The sequence below is a fragment of the Salvelinus namaycush genome, chromosome 8 (genome assembly GCF_016432855.1).
Source record: "Salvelinus namaycush isolate Seneca chromosome 8, SaNama_1.0, whole genome shotgun sequence".
In the NCBI taxonomy this organism is placed as follows: Eukaryota; Metazoa; Chordata; class Actinopteri; order Salmoniformes; family Salmonidae; genus Salvelinus; species Salvelinus namaycush.
Window position 1 is genome coordinate 17,409,813 of NC_052314.1, and position 22,243 is coordinate 17,432,055.

The 22,243-nt window shown below is 39.6% G+C and overlaps 1 protein-coding gene across 2 annotated transcripts in view; it reads right to left on the reverse strand.

Annotated features, from left to right (window-relative positions):
- The window catches only part of LOC120052454 (guanine nucleotide-binding protein subunit alpha-11), a 59,707-nt gene extending 38,843 nt beyond the window's left edge, over positions 1-20,864 (reverse strand). The window contains exons 1-2 of one of the 2 annotated variants that reach the window (XM_038999373.1): positions 20,792-20,864; positions 19,647-19,883 (exon numbers count right to left, since the gene is read on the reverse strand). In XM_038999373.1, coding sequence (XP_038855301.1) covers positions 19,647-19,782 — 136 coding nt within the window. In that variant the 5' untranslated portion in view covers positions 19,783-19,883; positions 20,792-20,864. Of the gene's footprint in view, positions 1-19,646 lie in introns of both variants that reach the window. The other variant, XM_038999375.1, reaches the window with a different exon arrangement.
- Between the last annotated feature and the right edge of the window lie 1,379 nt (positions 20,865-22,243).

Below are 22,243 nucleotides of genomic sequence, written 5' to 3' on the forward strand. Positions count from 1 at the left end.
TTCAACCGCAACTTCTGGGGTAGCTAGCTAGCTTTAGCTTGGTACCTAGCTAGCACCAATACAACCAGCCTGAAAACAATGACCAGTAGAAACTGCAGTCATTTTCACTATTCTTAGTCACAATGATTCTTAAATCATTGCTAAGTATTAGCCAGGTAGCCACTTGTTGTTCGCCTATTGAAATTGAACTTCAGTTCATAAAAATAAATGGCTAGCCAGCTACTTAACCCTGTTGCCCAAAGCTAACGTTATAAGCAGCCAGCTAGCTTCATCTGGCTAGTGAGGCTCGACCTGACCGGGTTGTGTGTTGTGAAGCTAGCCACAATAAGGATTAGCCACAATAGTGGAATTTGCGGTTTTCATTCTAAATAAAAGTACCTCTTTGAAAGTGATGCAGAAGGTTACAATTGACATTCATATTGCACTGTACAGCTTTGCCTAAGGATTGGGGAACAATGAAATGGGGTATCAGTCTACTCAATACCCAATATATTTTTTCCCTAACGTCCTCCTCAGAGTTATCAGACTCAAACAACCATGCAGTATTATTTTTCCTCGGGAATAGTGTTATCAATACACATAGGTTGACAATAAATGTGTCTCAATTCACAGTCCTGCAATAAGAGCTACAATGCTAATGTTCTCTGGGTGTCACGGAGTAGACTGAAACCCCATGTCATTGAGCCACAATCCATAGGTAAGGCTGTACAGTGAGATACGTATGAAATAAGTAACATTCCAACCTCGTTTAGCATGATCTATTCAATTATGGCATAATTCTACTATTTGTATTCATTTGCATCACTGTCAATTACATACTTTTATTTGAAGGCTAACCGCAAAGTCCACTATTGTGGCTAATCCTTATTGTGGCTAGCTTCACATAGATGGGGCCGACCATTAATCAAATAAGAACGTCTTATAAATTAAGGTTATTTTAGATGACACCTAGCTATAGTTAGCTAGCTAAAACAGACTGAACCATCAGGCTAATTGGTTAAGGCTTCCATGTTGGCCTTGCTTCTTCCATACTCCATTGAGTATGAAATGGAATCTTATAGTTAGCTAGCTAACTAACTATATAGCTACTGAAAAGGATGTCGTTTTGCTATGTTTTTGGGGAAGACATTGTTTGCATCCATGAACTAGCTAACTTAAAAAATATGACCAGCACTGTAGGTGCGCGAGACAACTTTACCAGCATCATAGCATACGTATTAGAGCTCGACCGATTAATCGAAATGGCCGATTAATTAGGGCCGATTTCAAGTTTTCATAACAATTGGAAATCTGTATTTTTTTTACACCTTTATTTAACTAGGCAAGTCAGTTAAGAACACATTCTTATTTTCAATGACGGCCTAGGAACGGTGGGTTAACTGCGTTGTTCAGGGGCAGAACGACAGATTTTTACCTTGTCAGCTCGGGGATTCAATCTTGCAACCTTACGGTTAACTAGTCCAACGCTCTGACCACCTGCCTCTCATTGCACTCCACGACGAGCCTGCCTGTTACGAATGCAGTAAGAAGCCAAGGTAAGTTGCTAGCTAGCATTAAACTTATAAAAAACAATCAATCATAATCACTAGTTAACTACACATGGTTGAAGATATTACTAGTTCATCTAGCGTGTCCTGCGTTGCATATAATCGATGCGGTGCGCATTCGCGAAAAGGGTACCTAACCATAAACATCAATGCCTTTCTTAAAATCAATACACAAGTTCATATTTTTAAACGTGCATATTTTGTTAATATTGCCTGCTAACATGAATTTATTTGTGTCACTTCTCTTGCAACAGAGTCAGGGTATATGCAGCAGTTTGGGCTGCCTGGCTCGTTGCGAACTGTGTGAAGACTATTTCTTCCTAACAAAGACAGCCAACTTCGCCAAACAGGGGATGATTTAACAAAAGCGCATTTGCGAAAAAAGCACAATCGTTGCACCTAACCATAAACATCAATGCCTTAAATCAATACACAGAAGTATATATTTTTAAACCTGCATATTTAGCTAAAAGAAATCCAGGTTAGCAGGCAATATTAACCAGGTGAAATTGTGTCACTTCTCTTGCGTTCATTGCACGCAGAGTCAGGGTATATGCAACAGTTTGGGCTGCCTGGCTCGTTGCAAACTAATTTGCCAGAATTTTACGTAATTATGACATAACATTGAAGTTTGTGCAATGTAACAGGAATATTTAGACTTATGGATGCCACCAGTTAGATAAAATACGGAACGGTTCCGTATTTCACTGAAATAATAAATGTTTTGTTTGAGATGATAGTTTCCGGATTAGACCATATTAATGTCCTAAGGCTCGTATTTGTGTGTGTTATGTTATAATTAAGTCTATGATTTGATAGAGCAGTCTGACTGAGCGATGGTAGGCACCAGCAGGCTCGTAAGCATTCATTCAAACAGCACTTTCGTGTGTTTTGCCAGCAGCTCTGCTGTTTATGACTTCAAGCCTATCAACTCCCGAGATTAGGCTGGTGTAACCGATGTGAAATGGCTAGCTAGTTAGCGGGGTGCGCGCTAATAGCTTTTCAAACGTCACTCGCTCTGAGACTTGGAGTAGTTGTTCCCCTTGCTATGCATGGGTAACGCTGCTTCGAGGGTGGCTGTTGTCGATGTGTTCCTCGTTCGAGCCCAGGTAGGAGCGAGGAGAGGGACGGAAGCTATACTGTTACACTGGCAATACTAAAGTGTCTATAAGAACATCCAATAGTCAAAGGTATATGAAATACAAATGGTATAGAGAGAAATAGTTATTATAGGAATTATAGGACTACAACCTAAAACTTCTTACCTGGGAATATTGAAGACTCATGTTAAAAGGAACCACCAGCTTTCTCATGTTCTGAGCAAGGAACTTAAACGTTAGCTTTCTTACATGTCACATATTGCACTTTTATTTTCTTTGTTTTTGCATTATTTAAACCAAATTGAACATGTTTTTTATGTATTTGAGGCTAAATTAATATAATACATCAGTAAAATCAAGTTAAAATAAGTGTTCATTCAGTATTGTTGTAATTGTCATTATTACAAATAAAATAAATCGGATCGATTAATCGGCATCGGCTTTTTTTGGTCCTCCAATAATTGGTATTGGTGTTGAAAAATCATAATCGGTCGACCTCTAATACGTATCGATGAATCGTTGTGGCATACGAGAAATACGAGTGAGTGTAATCAATGTGCAATAATTACGTTAAATTATTATGTGACGTGCAGTAATTACGTAAAAAAATTATTATGTGACGTGCAGTCATTTTCAGGTCCTGATTGGTCAACAAGCTTATCTGACATGTCAAACAGTGTTATTTGACGTGTATTTTTTTTTTTACATGCAAAGACCCAAATGGCGTTCCATAAAAATCCAGGTTGAGAATGAAACGACTGAACAACGAAACAGCAATTAAGTGAAAGAAATGGGTTTTGATGTTTTACTGGTAATGGGGACATACGTAAATGCCAACAAAATAACATTTTGGTCAGTGTGGTGCGTAACCTTTATTTAACTAGGCAAGTCAGTTAATTAAGAACAAATTCTTATTTACAATGACGGCCTACCCCGGACAAACACGGACGACGCTGGGCCAATTTTGCGCCTCCCTATGGGACTCCCAATCACGGCTGGATGTGATACAGCCTGGATTCAAACCAGGGACTGTAGTGATGCCTCTTGCACTGATATGAGGTGCCTTAAATAGTTAATACACACGGACACAGCGGTCTAACTGTAATAGAATGCTAAAAAAGGCCTCAAATTTTCAATAGCGGTATCGTTTTTTGGGGGGCAAGGAAAATATCGGATATCAGTATCGGCAAAAATGTCATAGTTGCATCACTATTAAGAATTGTTGACTTGCATAAAGCTGGAAAGAGTTACAAAAGGATCTCTAAAAGCCTTGATGTTCATCAGTCCACGGTGAGCCAAACTGTCTATAAATTGAGAAAGTTCAGCACTGTTGCTACTCTCCCTAGGAGTGGCCGTCCTGCAAAGATTACTGCAAGAACACAGCATAGAATGCTCAATGAGGTTAAGAAGAATCCTAAAGTGTCAGCTAAAGACTTACAGAAATCTCTGGAACATGCTAACATCTCTGTTGACGAGTCTACGATACGTAAAACACTAATGAAGAATGGTGTTCATGGGAGGACACCATGGAAGAAGCCACTGCTGTCAAAAAAAAAACATTGCGGCACGTCTGAAGTTCGCAAAAGAGCACCTGGATGTTCCACAGCACTACTGGCAAAATATTCTGTGGACAGACGAGACTCAAGTTGAGTCGTATGGAAGGAACACACAAACCTGTGTGTGGAGAAAAAAATGGCACAGCACACCATCATAACCTCATCCCAACTGTTAACTTCTTATGGCTGGGGGCAGTATTGAGTAACTTGGATGAATAAGGTGCCCAGAGTAAACTGCCTGCTACTCAGGCCTAGAAGCTAAGATATGCATATTATTAGTAGATTTGGATAGAAAACACTCTGAAGTTTCTAAAACTGTTTGAATGATGTCTGAGTATAACAGAACTCATATGGCAGGCAAAGCCCTGAGAAATAATCCAACCAGGAAGTGAGAAATCTGAGGTTTGTAGGTTTACCTATCCAATATACAGTGTCTATGGGGTCATATTGCACTTCCTAAGGCTTCCACTAGATGTCAACAGTCTTTAGAACCTTGTTTCAGGCTTCTACTGTGAAGGATGGGGGAATAAGAGCTGATTGAGTAAGGGGTCTGGCAGAGTGCCACGAGCTCACTCAGGCGCGCCCCCGTGAGAGGTAGCTGCGTTCCTTTTCGTTTCTAAAGACAAAGGAATTCTCCGGTTGAAACATTATTGAAGATTTATGTTAAGAACATCCTAAAGATTGATTCTATACATCGTTTGACATGTTTCTACGAACTGTAAAGGAATTTGACTTTGTCTGGCCTGCGCGTCATGAATTTGGATTTTTGAACTAAACGCGCGAACAAAAAGGAGATATTTGGACATAAATTATGGACTTTATCGAACAAAACAAACATTTATTGTGGAACTGGGATTCCTGTGAGTGCATTCTGATGAAGACCATCAAAGGTAAGTGAATACTTATGCTGCTATTTCTGACTTATGTTGACTCCACAACATGGCGGGTACCTGTATGGCTTGTTTTTGTGTCTGAGCGCCGTACTCAGATTATTGCATGGTGTGCTTTTTCCGTGAAGTTTTTTTGAAATCTGACACAGCGGTTGCATTAAGGAGAAGTTTATCTAAAGTTCCATGTGAAACACTTGTATCTTTTATCAATGTTTATTATGAGTATTTCTGTAAATTGATGTGGCTCTCTGCAAAATCACTGGATGTTTTGGAGGCAAAACATTACTGAACATAACGTGCCAATGTAAAATAAGATTTTTGGATATAAATATGAACTTTATCGAACAAAACACACATGTATTGTGTAACATGAAGTCCTATGAGTGTCATCTGATGATCAAAGGTTAGTAATGAATTTTCTCTCTTTCTGCTTTTTGTGACTCCTCTCTTTGGCTGGAAAAATGGCTGTGTTTTTCTGTGACTAGGTACTGACCTAACAATCAGATGGTGTGCTTTCGTCGTAAAGGCTTTTTGAAATCGGACACTGTGGTGGGATTAACAAGTTTATCTTTAAAATGGTGTAAAATACTTGTGTTTGAGGAATTTTAAATTATGAGATTTCTGTTATTTGAATTTGGCGCCCTGCACTTTCACTGGCTGTTGTCAAGTTGATCCCGTTAACGGGATCTCAGCCATAAGAAGTTCTTAAGTATGGTGGAGGGAGCATCATGATTAGGGCTGCTTTGCTGCCTCAGGGCATGGACAACTTGCAATCATCGATAGAAATTAATTCCCACGTTTATCAAGACATTTTGCAGGAGAATTTAAGGCCAATTGAAGATCAACAGAAGTTGGGTGATGCAACAGGACAACGACCCAAAACACAGAAGTAAATCAACAGAATGGCTTCAACAGAAAAAAAATACATCTTCTGGAGTGACCAAGTCAGAACCATGACCTCAACCCGATTGAGATGCTGTGGCCTGACCTCAAGAGAGCAGTTCACACCAGACATTCCAAGAATATTGCTGAACTGTAACAGTTTTGTAAAAAGGAATGGTCTAAAATTCCTCCTGACTGTTGTGCAGGTCTGACCCGCAACTACATACAACTTTTGGTTGAGGTTATTCCTGCCAAAGGAGAGTCAACCAATTATTAAATCCAAGGGTTCACATACTTTTCCCACCCTGCACTGTGAATGCTTACACAGTGTGTTCAATAAAGACATGAACACATATAATTGTTTGTGTTTTAATAGATTAAGCAGACTGTTTGTCTATTGCTGTGACTTAGATGAAGATCAGATCAAATTTTATGACCAATTTATGCAGAAATCCAGATAATTCCAAAGGGTTCACATACTTTTTCATGCCACTGTAGATAACCTAGCAAATTACATAGGTTTCTCAACTAATAAAGCCCAATATCACATAAGCCATTTTAGCTGAAAGTACCACGCAGATCAGGAACAGGCAACCTACCTCACATTGGTCAGCTCCTGAAGCTGAGTACAGTGCGCAGTTTGACTAGCCTACTGATATTGCCTGGGACTGTTCGACATACAAAATGACTTGTAGATCAATGACTCAACACAATTACACGCAGTTTGACACTGAAGGAGAGCGGAAAGGACGCATCAGTTGTCACAAAATATTAGGTATTTTGGGAAGGTACAATGAAATCGCTTTTCTGACAGATGCATGCTACATTTGAATTGGTTTGGGGTCTGCAGACTGATGCACTGGATCTTAAAAATGTTCTAAAATCGGGGACCAATACATATCGGCGAATCTCTACATCCCTACTCTGCAGTCGATGTGTCAGCTGAAAACACAGAGCAGAGAGATGAACACGCACACTTCTGAGTCCTGGCACTCAGCTCTCCCTCTCACACACACACATATCTTGGAGGGTTCCAGCACAGGGACTAAGTGTGTCAGTGGATGTGCTGCCTGGCACAGTGGCGGTGGAGGGAGGTAGAGGTGGGCCACCCAGTGGGAGGCAGAGGGGGCTGGGGACACAAATCCACTCACAGCAGAGCAGCCTCTCATTAGCCAGAAGAGAGCTCGTCTTGGACATCAACAAGTTGAGCTGCCTGGGATCTGAGTCTGGAGCTCAGCAGCCTAAATACACTTCCTTCTGTTCCAGAGAGCAGAGTCTTTCAAAACACCAAAAATGTAGGACCGGGGGGGTTGGGTGGCTAGGCAACCATCTGTCTTGACTTATAATTACAGCTACCTAACAGGCATGTGTACAAGAACATTACATGCACTCCAACACACACACACACACACACACACACACACACACACACACACACACACACACACTTTCATTCATGCCAGACTCTGTAACAGAGTAAACCTCATACACGGCTGTTGCTGCTGCAGCTCAGTTCTGTACACATTTATTCACTTGTGACTTTCATTTGCTACAACGAGGAGTGCACCTCCTAAGCCGGCCTGCCAGCTCCTCTAAACAGCTAACACAATCAGCCACACCCCTGAGAAGAGCACAAATAACAACAGCACATTTATTTTGTTCTGAAACACAACAAAACCACCACTACATCGGCGTTCTTAAATGGAGGCCACAGATGCTCAAATCCAAGTTCATTAACCCTTTAAAAATAATTTATGAAAGTGAAATGACTAATCATTTTGCTCACAATGTAATTTCCCTCATTAAAATTGAGTAACAAAGACTGTCAAATTGTGTGTACTGAACACTATTCAGACAAATTATCAATGTAATTCTCAAATGTGACTGATTAGCTAAAAACAAATATATAGTAATATAGACCCCTCCCCTGATAACAGTTTGCTACTGGAGGGAATCCTCAAGGTCCTTGTTCATCTTTGGAATTAGTGATTTTCAAGGCAGTAACACCAATGAAAAGGGCTCAACATTCCAGGCTGCCCGCTGGCCCAGGGAAGATTTAGAAATGTTTCGGGCCAGTCAATTATCCCAGTCAGTAAAAAAATATATATATATTGCAATTATCTAGGCTATATAAATTATTAGAAAAATATGAATTTCCGAAGCTGTTAATTCATTATTTCGACTGTTTATTACACGTGCGCAACACACATACCTCATTTGAGATAATCGGTAGGGCAGAGAGAGACTCTCAAAAACAACCCAATTTGCTTGCACTAAGTACCTTAAAATAATGTAAAAAATGTGCAGTATAAAGGAATTGCATTGTTTAATCATAAACCGTTCAATATAAACAAAAACACATGCCGTGTTTTTAATGGTTGCAAAGGCGGGTGACAAATGCCACCGTAATACAAGAACGACCAAGCACAATGCACTACAGAATCAACAGTAGTGAATATGGATCCTAAATTAAGTGAGAATGAATTAGATAGAACTCAAGTTCAATCGAGTTCAGGCTTAAATGAACGAACAAAGACGCAATACAATATGACATTATTTAAATAGTTTGGGCCTCGAGGGGGAAAGGAGTTCCAATGACAGGCCTTGAGGTTATAGCTGCTGGTGGTTGGGAGGTGGATGGTTTTCGAAAACTGTTGTTGAAAATCACCTTATGCGAGAACGAGGGTAATTTGACATAAATACATCAAGATTTACACACATTGGATGAGAGACAAAGGTGATGATTGCAAAAGCCCATAGGTTAAACAGCTAGCATGAGGAATGTGCATTATTATGCCGTGCTTAGAGGCAAATAGGTAAATAATGTGCACATGGATAACAGGAAAGAGAAAAAAAACAAGAAGCTCTGCTGATCTGTTTGTATTCATTCCCACTATGCCCGTAGAAAAGGAAACAACGTGAATTATGTTATGCTTACTGGATGAAGTTAAATGAGCATTCAGACCAGCCTTAAAGATTGAACTTCCGTAAACTACATTTGATGCCATATTGCTTCACACCGTCATTCTTTGAATACTAATAACAAAATTTGACATCCTTTTCCATCCCCTAAGTGAAAGATTACAGCAATTTAGAGTTGATCTTTCAACATTTTAATTTTACCATCTCATTATTTATTTGGGAGGAAAAGCGGGGCAATATTTCCCCCTCTACTTTGATATTTTTAGTCAATGTTTAACAATATCCTTGCCAATTCAGATGCCTGCTTGCACACTGCCACTGAACTGGGGAGTTGTTGGAACCTTACTCTTAACAGAGCTGCTAAAACCTTTCACACTTCTGGCAAGATTATACCTTGGCCTACCTTATGTCTTTCCTTGCTCCTTCTACATCTGTATTAACCAGTGGGAAGGGCCAGGAATCAGATATGCAGCCTGTAGCTTTCCTAAACGAGTCACATGATCAAGAAAAACTCCAATGAGGTTTGTTGAAATTCCCCATCACATTTCAACCGACAAGAAACCTGACTTTATGGTCTTATAGAAGGGCCAGTGAAGTCTAATCTTGATTACTTTCCTCCTTTTCTGCAGAGACCTCACCAAGGCCAACTGTGCTGAGGAAGGCCAGGCTTGTTTTCTCTGAGGAGAAATATTGTATGAAGCAGTGTTCATGACTGGGGCCATACACTTAAAGTCAGCTGCTAACTAGCATGACTGACTAATCTAGTCATGACAAGAACTTATGTGAACTACAGACAGAAGAACTGTGACATGGTGGTCATTTCTTCCATGAAGCCATAAGGTAAACGTTCAGAAACATACACTGAACAAAAAAACACACCATGTTAAGTGTTGGTCCCATGTTTCATGAGCTGAAATAAAAGATTCCCGAAATGTTCCATACACACAAAAAGCTTATTTCTCTCAATATTGTGCACAAATTTGTTTACATGGGGCGGCAGTTAGCCTAGCGGCTAGAGCGTTGGGCCAGTAACCGAAAGGTTGCTAGATCTAATCCCCGAGCTGACAAGGTAAAAATCTGTCATTCTGCCCCTGAACAAGGCAGTTGGCCTACCGGGGAACAGCAGGTTGTCATTGTAAATAAGAATTTGGTATTAACTGACTTGCCTAGGTAAAAAAAGGTTAAATAAAAACAATTATACACTATCGTTCAAAAGTTTGGGGTCACTTAGAAATGTCCTTGTTTTTGAAAGAAATTCATTAAATGGTACCCGCAAAACACCAGTCTCAATGTCAACAGGCGACTCCGGGATGCTGGCCTTCAAGGCAGAATTGCAAAGAAAAAGCCATCTCTCAGACTGGCCAATAAAAATTAAAGATTAAGATGGTCAAAAGAACACAGACACTGGACAGAGGAATCTGCCTAGAAGGCCAGCATCCCGGAGGCACCTCTCACTGTTGACGTTGAGACTGGTGTTTTGCGGGTACTATTTAATTAAGCTGTCAGTTGAGGACTTGTGAGGCGTCGGTTTCTCAATCTAGACACTAATGTACTTGTCCTCTTGCGCAGTTGTGCACCAGGGCCTCCCACTCCTTCTATTCTGGTCAGAGTAGCACAAACTGGCTCTAAAGGGAGTAGTACACATCTTTCTACGAGATCTTCAGTGTCTTGGCAATTTCTCACATGGAATAGCCTTCATTTCTCAGAACCCACAAATGCTGATGCTCCAGATACTCAACTAGTCTAAAGAAGGCCAGTTTTATTGCTTCTAATCAGAACAACAATTTTCAGCTGTGCTAACATAATTGCAAAAGGGTTTTCTAAATGATCAATTACCATTTAAAAAAATTATAAACTTGGATTAGCTAACAACGTGCCATTGGAACACAGGAGTGGTGGTTGCTGATAATGGGCCCCTGTACGCCTATGTAGATATTCCATTAAAAAAATATAAGTCAGCCGTTTCCACCTACAATAATAATTTGCGACATCAATGTCTACACTGTATTTCTGATCAATGATGTTATTTTAACAGACTTTTTTTTTTTTTCTTTCAAGAACAAGGACATTTAAGTGACCAAACTTTTGAATGGTAGTGTATATTTAAATTTACATCCGTTAGTGAGCATTTCTCCTTTGCCAAGATAATCCATCCACTTGACAGGTGTGGCATATCAAGAAGTTGATTAAAACAGCATGCTCATTACACAGGTGCACCTTGTGCTGGGGACAATTGTCACAACACAATGCCACAGATGTCTCAAGTTGAGGGAGTGTGCAATTGACATGAATGTCCACCAAAGCTGTTGCAAGTTAACTGAATTAATTTCTCTACCATTAGCTGCCTCCAACGTCACTTTAGAGAATGTCCAACCGTCCTCACAACCGCAGACCACGTGTATGGTATTGTGTGGGCGAGCGGTTTGCGGATGTCAACATTGTGAACAGAGTGCCCCATGGTGGTGGTGGGGTTATTGTATTGGCAGGTATAAGCTATGGACAATGAACACAATTGCATTTTTCCGATGGCAATTTTAATGCACAGAGATACTGTGACGAGATCCTGAGGCCCATTGTCATGCCATTCATCCGACCCCATCACCTTATGTTTCAGCAGGATAATGCACAACCCCATGTCGCAAGGATCTGTACACAATTGCTGGAAGCTGAAAATGTTCCACTCACCCATTGAGCATGTTTCGGATGCTCTGGATCGACAACTTGTTCCAGTTCCCGCCAAAATATCCAGCTACTTCGCACAGCCTTTGAAGAATGGAACAACATTCCACAGGTGACAATCAACAGCCTGATCAACTCTATGCGAAGGAGGTGTCGTGCTGCATGAGGCAAATGGTGGTCACACCAGATACTGACTGGTTTTCTGATCCACGCCCCTATTTTTTTTTAAGGTATCTGTGACCAACAGATGCATATCTGAATTCCCAGTAATGTGAAATTCATATATTAGGGCCTAATGAATTTGTAAATTCATCAATTTCCTTATTTGAACTGTAACTCAGTAAAAGTTAAAATTGTAGCATGTTGCTTTTATATTTTTGTTGAGTATATTTCAACCTGTGTGTCTCAAAACCTTATCTGACAAGACAATCAGTCCACTGCTTGCCAGTCTAAAGCCTTATTTAAGTTACCCTTGTATGATAACACATTTTACCAGCAGTATGGCACAGTCAGGAGGAGAAGCTACATTTCCAAAAGTTCCAAGCGGTAAAAACTATTTGTTTTTGAGACAGGGGTGTCACCAAAACGATGTTGTATTCATTAGGTATGTCATAGCTAATTTTGAAAAGGTGCATTATGATATATTACAAGCTCAAAACATGTTTCAGCAAAAATGACAATAACTGTGGGCATTTGTATGACAATTAAGCCTAGCCCTATTAGATCCCAAGACACTATTAGATCCCAAGACTTACTTGGGATCTAATAGTGATTGACCACCTCCACTGATGGACATGGATGTTTTAAATCTGCTTTGTAGCAATTTCTAGATGTGTTAGCCTATCACAACATAGATGCATTTGTAGAGATCTGCCAACCCTGTCCAATTTTTTTGAGTACCAGACGCACGAGGCAAATTGGAGATGTAGCACGCACCGAATTGGGGTTTACCTTTCCACAGAGTGGAAAAGGGATTTGTCCATGTGTTTACGTACAGCTGACAGTCGGCAAACTCAGCATCACAACAAACAGTAGGAGGGGCAGACACTGGGTGGTTATGTCGAATAATGATGTATTAATCTCCATTTCAGTTAACACAAACTCCATACATGTCTGTGTGTTGCAGCTCGAGAATCGGGATGTTAGATTTACTAATATGTATATATGTCTGTGTATATTTGAGATGGGATACATTTGCAGAACAAAGCCCATGAATGGATTGTCATCTGAATGGTTTAATGTAATTGGATTTCAGAAGTTATTTTTAATGTCAGGTGTAGACTCAGCCTAAGGCCATTCATTAAAATGTGTACAATTTGCCCAACTTTCTCCAAATCCCTGGAAACCCATTTGTTCCCAAAAGCCACCCTTAATCCAGATATAGGCCAAACACTATATTCTCTCCTGAATTAACCTGAAACATAAAAACACAGAAAAGATTTGACAGTCTCTAGAATCTCCCAGAATGCCCATGTTTCCTGGCCTCCGTTCACACACTGTGTGTAGCAGCTAGGCCTTGTTCTTCGCATTTCCTTTCATAAAAAGGCCATCATGCCTTAGTTGGCTTATGAATTGGCAATAACTGTTCCAGAATTAATAAGGCAGTGGTCAAAAAATAAATCAACGGCTGGCTATATTAAACTATTAGTTAACCAATGCCCCTTGACAGAGATGAGCTTATACAAAGACCTTGATGATCCAGGGTTTCCGGATTAAAGCCTATGGTTTTAAACACACTAAGAAATAGGCTTCCAAACAAATCTCATTAACACTGAGAAGAACCAATTAAGACGTGCAATTATGAGCAGCAAATAGAGGGAAACTGGCAGTTCCAAGTGTGTGTGTAGAGACATGGACAGAGTTTCTGAACAAGTTTAACACATTCTGGAGGGGAAATCTACCTGATAATGTAGCAAAACATAGCCTATTTGTCTAACATTTCAGTAACACCTTCAAAATACTGTACATTTCCCAGTATAAAATAGTCACCTACAATAAGCCTAATACTTCATTCTTGAGCACCAAAAACATGACCTGGTAAAGTACAAAAGACTGATTTTCAAATTCACATTACGTACACTAGTGTTGTCGAAATATCAGAATTTTGACGTCGATACCAGGTTCAGTATCACGATTAGGTTTGCACATTTTGGGGGAATATTCAGAGGTGGAAACTTTCCGTGGGAATTAAAGGGAATATGGGAATTAACGGAAATATATGCAAATTAATATTACTATTTAAAATGGAGATGTTTTTTGTATTGGATATATTTACCATATAACATAAGTCGAAATAATTGAAATTACTAAATCCTTCCAATAGAAAAACAAAATGTAATTACAAATTGAACTTTAATGAAATGGGATGACTTCACTGAACAACAGAAGGGAATACTGAATGATCTCCCACAAACGTTTTCAACATACATCTGTAAAATGATAGTCTAGAAACAAAAGCTTTGGTTGTCTTCCTCTCAGGTTTCCATGTCTTCTCCCTGGACCTCCTCAATGTCCACCGAGAACATCAGACTGAGGAATCATCTTCACTGTCACATTCCAACATTGTTGAGGATGGCTTGTTGTTAGGCTCAAAAATCCTCAAATTTGGCACGGTGGAAAATTTGGCCTCATCCAGGCCAAGGTGGTAAGACACGGTAGTGATGACACCATAGGCCTTGTTGATCTCTGCACCAGACAGGATGCTCTTGCCAGCATACTTGGGGTCCAACATGTACGCTGCGGCGTGTTTGGGCTTCAGGCAGAAGTCTTCACACTATTTGATGTATTTCAGAACTGCAGTTTCCTCTGCCTCGTGCAACAGTGAAGTGGGCAGGGCGGTACGGATTTCTTCTCTTACATCTGCAAGCCGAGTCTGAACATCAGACAGGATGGCATTGTCTCCCTCAACCCATGCAATGGCAACTGCTATAGGTTTCAGGAGTTTCAGGCTGCTTACCACTCTCTCCCAAAATACATCATCCAGGAGGATCCTCTTGATAGGGCTGTCCATATCGGCAGACTGCGATATGGCCATTTCTTGGAGAGACTCCTTCCCCTCCAGGAGACTGTCAAACATGATAACAACACCACCCCAACGGGTGTTGCTGGGCAACTTCAATGTGGTGCTCTTATTCTTCTCACTTTGCTTGGTGAGATAGATTGCTGCAATAGCTTGATGACCCTTCACATACCTAACCATTTCTTTGGCTCTCTTGTAGAGTGTATCCATTGTTTTCAGTGCCATGATGTCCTTGAGGAGCAGATTCAATGCATGAACAGCACAGCCAATCGGTGTGAAGTGAGGGTACACATGGTTGATGATATTACTAGTTTAACTAGCTTGTTGTGCGTTGCAAATAATCAATTTATCATCGAATCACAGCCTACTTCGCCAAACGGGTGATGATTTAACAAGCGCATTCGTGAAAAAAGCACTGTCGTTGCACCAACGTACCTAACCATAAACATCAAAGCCTTTCTAAAAATCAATACACAAGTATATTTTTTAAATCTGCATATTTAGTTAAGAAATTCATGTTAGCAGGCAATATTAACTAGGGAAATTGTGTCACTTCTCTTGTGTTCAGCGCAAGCAGAGTCAAGGGTATATGCAGCAGTTTGGGGAGCCTGGCTCGTTGCGAACTGTGTGAAGACCATTTCTTCCTAACAAAGACCGTAATTATTTTACATAATTATGACATAACATTGAAGGTTGTGCAATGTAATAGAAATATTTAGACTTATGGATGCCACCCATTCGATAAAATACGTAACGGTTCCATATTTCACTGAAAGAATAAACGTTTTGTTTTCTAAATGATATGGTCAAATCCGGAAACTATTAATGACCTAAGGCTCGTATTTCTGTGTGTTTATTATAATTAAGTCTATGATTTGATAGAGCAGTTTGACTGAGCAGTGGTAGGCAGCAGCATGCTCGTAAGCATTCATTCAAACAGCACTTTACTGCGTTTGCCAGCAGCTCTTCGCAATGCTTGAATACAGCGGTGTTTATTACTTCAAGCCTATCAACTCCCGAGATTAGGCTGGCAATACTATAGTGCCTATAAGAACATCCAATAGCCAAAGGTATATGAAATAGTCCTATAATACCTACAACCTAAAACTTCTTACCTGGGAATATTGAAGACTCGTGTTAAAAGGAACCACCAGCTTTCATTAGTTCTCATGTTCTGAGCAAGGAACTTAAACGTTAGCTTTTTTACATGGCACATATCGCACTTGTACTTTCTTCAGTGTTTTTGCATTATTTAAACCAAATTGAACATGTTTCATTATTTATTTGAGACTTTTTTTTTAATGTATTATATTAAGTTAAAATAAGTGTTGTCAGTATTGTTGTAATTGTCATTATCACAAATATATATATATCATACATTGTATGATAAACATTAAATATGATGACCATGCATCAATTTTGCAAAACCTACCTTGCTTTTTAACTGTCAATTAATTTGCAGCTGCTAGCCAAACAGGGTTGCATTTCTGTCATCATCTTCTGAAAATTAAGCTATTTTCTGCCTAATGTGTTGCACTAATGTATTTTCTGTAAAGGAAAACTATATTTGCACGCTCCTGATCACTATATTGAACCAAAAAAAGACTTTCAAATGCAGGTGAAATAGTTAAAAAAGTTTATTTGATGTCTGCGTTTTGAAAATGCTGATATCTGAACTCTAACTGAAGCCCTTTGCGATACCACAACAACAACAAAAAAGAAAGTTTATTAGCCAAAGTCATAGAATGGCACTTGATCCAGACAGAAACTCAGCAACTGCTCTGTTCAATCGTTGGGCATCTTGAGTTCCACACCATTACACTTGAAAAATTGTATGTCCATTTTTTTTGAGACAGCCATGTATGCATTAATGAATCAATTTGACTTTGTTTTTTACAAATCTAACTACAAAACAATGGTAAATCTCTATTCATAAACTGTGTAAATCAAGATGTAGCCTAGGTCTATTCACAACACAGGTGAATGCTTATTACTCAATAGGAGTGTGTGCCTGCAGAGTTATTGAGCTTGTATTAGGTGATTTCATTGGGCTAGAGACAATCCCTTCCATTTAGGACTTATTTTATAGGCAACTGATATAACATTTTATTGTACTGATCAACAACATTTGCATCAAAAAGCTCTCTTTTATAAAATTGTGCGCTGTCTCTTTAAGAAAGTAATGATGTAATTTCCAAGGCAGAATGTGGCTATGGAATCTAGTGGAAACCAGACAGGAGGAGAGGGAGACGGAGACGAAGACATGAATGAGTTTGTTGAGAGACTAAGTGAATTAATACTTTTTTGGTGACAATCATCTTAGAAATCAGAATATTTTGCATTACGGTTTAAATATGATCACAAACAAAAGTACTAGGGTAATGAATTCATCTGTAAGCTAGCATGGAAAGTTAGCCTACAATTAAAGCTGGAAGCTACTGGTATCTCTTGAATTGTAAAAAAAATAAAAAATAAAATAATAATAATAAATAATGAAAGTGTTCTAGCCTGTATGGACATTGTTTCGAAAACAGTAATGAACAGTTTTAACATCTCTACATGCCGTGTTGCATTTATTGAAGTGTGTTAACTTCTGTACAGCATGAGTGGGGAGCTAACAATGCAGCCCAGACAGCTCTAGCAATGAATGAGTAAGTAGAGTAGACACTTTGCACTATAAAAGGGGCTGCACAGATTGAGAGGATCAAGTCTGTCTATCACGTGAGCCACATTTGACTGAAGTACCGAACGTAACAAATTCTACTACCAAACCATTTATTGAAAAAGTACCAGTTTCGGTATAAGCGCAACACTAATGTCCACTCCACCAGCATTTGTGCTGATCCAAGCTGTAGTGCTGTGTAAAAGTAAACTATTTCCATGCTGGTATTCATACTGTACATTGGTCACTCCTTATAGAGGTCAGTTGCTACTATTACAGAAACCATCAGGATCAAACCAGCCATTACTAGGGCCATTAGTTTTTCCTAACCTCACCAAGAAAACCTGATAATTTATAACTAGAAACCAGAGTTTATGTGGTCAGGTAAAACTTATGGCCCTACTTACCATCACCAATGGGTTAAATTATGGCACTTCGCTCCCTACTAAACTCCTCTGCGTGTAAGAGAAAAGTATGAACAAGGTGAAGTCAGTTGTGTGATGCCTCTATGTTGTCCACGAAGCCTCTATGTTGTATTTTTTACAACCATGTCATCAACCTGACAGTCACTGTGATACAGCTCAGTTATGTCAGCCCTAGAGGCACAAAAGTCCCACCACGAGGATGTCTGATTTTGTGACCCAAGCTCCAGATTACGTCTCTGATCTAATTATTTTCTTAATTGCTGCTCCTTTTCCCCCAACTATAAAAACACAAAAACGATCTGAAGAGACATTAGCTCTGACTACAGAACCCATGAGACTTAACCCACTGTAGCTTACTTACTGAACAGCGTAAACTAGCCTATACTCTAGTAATGCATGCAAAGTTGATTTCAGTTTGCCATTCAAACTATAGACATCTATGATAACATAATTAATCTTTGATAAAAACAGAGGACAAATCTAGAGTGAACTAAGGTCAACTGAGCCAGTGTTTGTTGTTCAGTGGTGTCGTTGAGGCTATACGCAGGTATACCCACTTTTTCTTCCAGTGGGCACTTTTTCACTTCTTAATCCCAAAGTAGTGTAGTGGAGGTATACGCCGTATTAAAAATGTAGTACAAGAGAGAAATCATGCACAAAGTTGCCTACACAAACCAACGTGAAATATACATTCACATGCGCACCGTTTCAGTGGAATAGACTAGCATCTAGGCAGCAAGAGCGCACAGCTCTCAACTGGTTATTGCATGGAGCAGCTCGGAGAAGAACGACATCGGTAGCCAGTAGGGTTGGTAAGAAAATAATTTGAACTTATGATATCTACCAGTAAATGGTAACTCAGGATATTCTAACCAGGTATTGAATAAGTTTGGTCCGAAGCCTTGGTTGAATCTTTGCCATGCGTAATTCAGTCATCATCCTCTGTTTGAATAAAAATGTCTTAAGGCTTTCCCAAAATAACCTTCCAATTAAAATGTTGACTGCATTATATCATTGGTAGAATGATATAATGATGATTTGTATCAATCGGGATGGCATTTGATTTGCAAACTCTGCCATCACATACGGCGGCAGGTAGCCTAGTGGTTAGACCAGTAACCGAAAGGTTTCTGGATCAAATCCCAGAGCTGACAAGGTAAAAATCTGTCGTTCTGCCCCTGAAAAAGGCAGTTAACCCACTGTTCAAAAGAATTTGTTCTTAACTGACTTGCCTAGTTAAATAAAGGTTACATTTTTTTTATAAATATGACAACAATACAGTAACAACAACAACAAAAAAATCACATTTTTCCCAGACCTCAAAAATGGTCTCCTGATGATAAGCATTGTTGAGGACTTACATCACGTGTCCTTTTTCTATACAACAAAAATGTGATTGAGAGTGAAAACCTGAAAGATCAGAAAAAAAGAAAACTATAGGAAAACATTTTGGCAAAATTACAGTATAGCCACTTCTCCAGGCACCACTACATCACTGGTGTTGTTGAATGTACAGCTTTGACAGATGGGCCATTTCAATGTTACCATAATTTGTGTAGAATCGTGGGTGTTGGGCCTATGTAGTAGCAGGATTTCGAGTACTGTGTTCTTCTCAATGCCATTCAAATTATAAAGTGAAATCGTTTTTATATAAATCGGATAACGTTATCAACATATGGAAACTGTGGTTTACTTCAGCAGTCCTGTTATGTAATTGGGGGCAACTTGCTTTGCATACTATAAATATTTATACAGCAAATACACTGTCATGTCATTAGACATAGCAACAGCATAATTTATGCCCTGATGAATGGTATCACTTCAGCAATGATGCCTTATTGACTCCGACATTTAGAGCAAACACATACAAATTCAAGCAATTGAAGAATTCAGGCATCTTTCTGCGTAATTCAATTATGGGTTTGGGGTGTGTATGGAGGAAGAATGGTTTAATGTTACTGTACCCAATAAAAGCAGTTTGAGTTCCCTCCTCGCGTCTCGCTTGTCTCGGCGAAGCTGCTTATCGATCTCGGCGTTGATTCGTTTGGACTCCTTCGCCTCCTCGCTCAGGCAACAAGCCATCATGGATTCTAAAGTCATCACCGCAGTATTTAAAAGCCCGACTTGAATGGGGCGCCCACGCCTCACACTTAGTAGCAAATAATTGTTCTGATCCCTTTTGTAAATCAGAATGGACAGTCCTGTGGTAAAAACAAATGAGTGTTGTGGATGCAACAAATGTAGTCAGTTACCTACGATTAAGTTTGCCCTCCTTCGAAGACGCCTGTGTGCGAGCTACTGTAGCATTGGCAGCAGCTACACCGAATATTTCACAGCCTGCAAGTCTCGTGCAACTGTCAAGTTTGAGTTAATATAGTTGAAGCAGACACAAATATAGATAATAGGGCCCAGTTAGCTCTGCTAAACTCGACAGCAACTAGCCAGCGACGACAGCTGAATTTGCTAGCTTAACACTTGACAGTCATCTGGATAACTAACTTAGCTAGCTATTTTGCGTTTCTCTCCAAAAACGAACAATACATTTCTTGCCAAATGTTGTAGTTGGCTGTAGCATCAACTCCAACGCATCTAAATTGCCGTGTGCTTACCAACCCAGGTCTCGGAGACAAGGGGACAAACTTGGCTGCCACATCTGTACAGTCTCCTGCTTCGCCTAGCCGCCCCAGAACCAATAACGTTACCTTAAAACGCCCGAGAAGTGACAAAGAACGTCTGTGAAACTGTCCATCAGCTAACTAAAGGAGTAACTAGTTGTCAAAAGGCAAACCACAACAGGGATTTAAGAAAAAGATAAAAGCCGCAAAATAATCCTTAAATCTTTTTATTATTTAGCTAGGATAGCAAGCTAGCTATCTCGTGTGTTGCTTTTGCAAGCTAGCTAAATATGGCTTACCCGCTAGCTGTAACGTTAGCTAGCTGGCTAAAATGGATAGCTAGCCATTTATATTACATTTAGCCCAGCTAAAACGCCAAATTTGGCTAGCTAACGTTCTTCATTGTGGTAACATTTTCCAAAAACGTAGCTAGCTAGGTAGACTCAAACTAGCTATCAAAAATGTATAAAAACCTAACTGACAGCAAAAATGACCTTATCTGTTTTTCGCCCCCCTTTGAATTTTTTTCCTTCATCCCTCGGTGTGATGTACACACTACTTTGTTGCTGGCGACACTTCGGGAAAAAGTGACTGACAGAGCGAAAGCAAATCAAAACGGAGAATGGGGGTGGTTAATCATAAGTGAATGGGTGGGGTTTACGCTGTCTACGGGCAGGTTTCAAAAGTTTGTTAGAGAAACCTACAAACTCTTTCCTTTGGTTGTCACTAGTTACCCCAGCCACAAAGTCGAAATTGGCTCGTACAAATTCATGAAATCAGACATGTACTTTTTGGTCATTATATAAAGGTTAGCAGTGGTTATAGTTAGGTTTGAAATCACAGTTTAAGACGGTAATTTGTAGAAATTGGCGTGGTTTAGATATAATTATGACAACTAGTGACGAACTATATTCTTTCGAGGAACGTCAACCACCGTTCCAGATATGACTGGATGGACAACGCCCATCCCCTGTCAAACGTTGTTAGTCACTGCCGCGGTTTTTTTTTTACCAGGTAAATTAGTTGAGTACAAATTCTTATTTACAATAACGTCCTACCGGGAAACAGTGGGTTAACGGCATTGTTCAGGGATAGAACGACAGATTTTTACCTTCTCAGCTCAGGGATTTATTCCAGCAACCTTTCGGTTACAGGCCTAACGCTCTAACCACTAGGCTACCTGCCGCCCATGTTCATATACTCATCGAAGTTACTATTTCCTAGTTGTGATGTCAGGAATACAACATGGTTTAATAAAAGATTGTCTATTATATATACAGGACCAGCCAAAAGTTTGGACACACCTCTCATTCAAGGGTTTTCCTGATTTTTACTAGTTTGTATTAGAATAGTGAATCAATCAAAACTATGAAATAACAAATATGGAATCATGTAGTAACCAAAAGAAGTGTTAATCAAATAAAAATATATTTTATATTTGAGATTCTTCAACGTAGCCACTAATTGCCTTGATGACAGCTTGCACACTCTTGACATTCTCACAACCTTCTCCATGAGGTATTCATCTGGAATGCAATTCAATTAACAGATGTGCCTTGTTAAAAGTTAATTTGTGGAATTTCTTTCCTTCTTAATGCGTTTGAGCCAATCAATTGTGTTGTGATAAAGTAGGGTTGATATACAGAAGATATGTCTATTTGGTAAAAGACCAAGTCCATATTATGGCAAGAACAGCTCAAATAAGCAAAGAGAAATGACAGTCCATCATTACTTTAAGACATGAAGGTCAGTCAATCAGGAAAATTTCAAGAACTAGACATTTTCTTCAAGTGCAGTCGCAAAAACCATCAAGCGCTATGATGAAACTGGCTCTCATGAGGACCGCCACAGGAAAGGAAGACCCAGAGTTACCTCTGCTGCAGAGGACAAGTTCTTTAGAGTTATCAGCCTCAGAAACAAATGCTTCACGGAGTTCAAGTAACAGA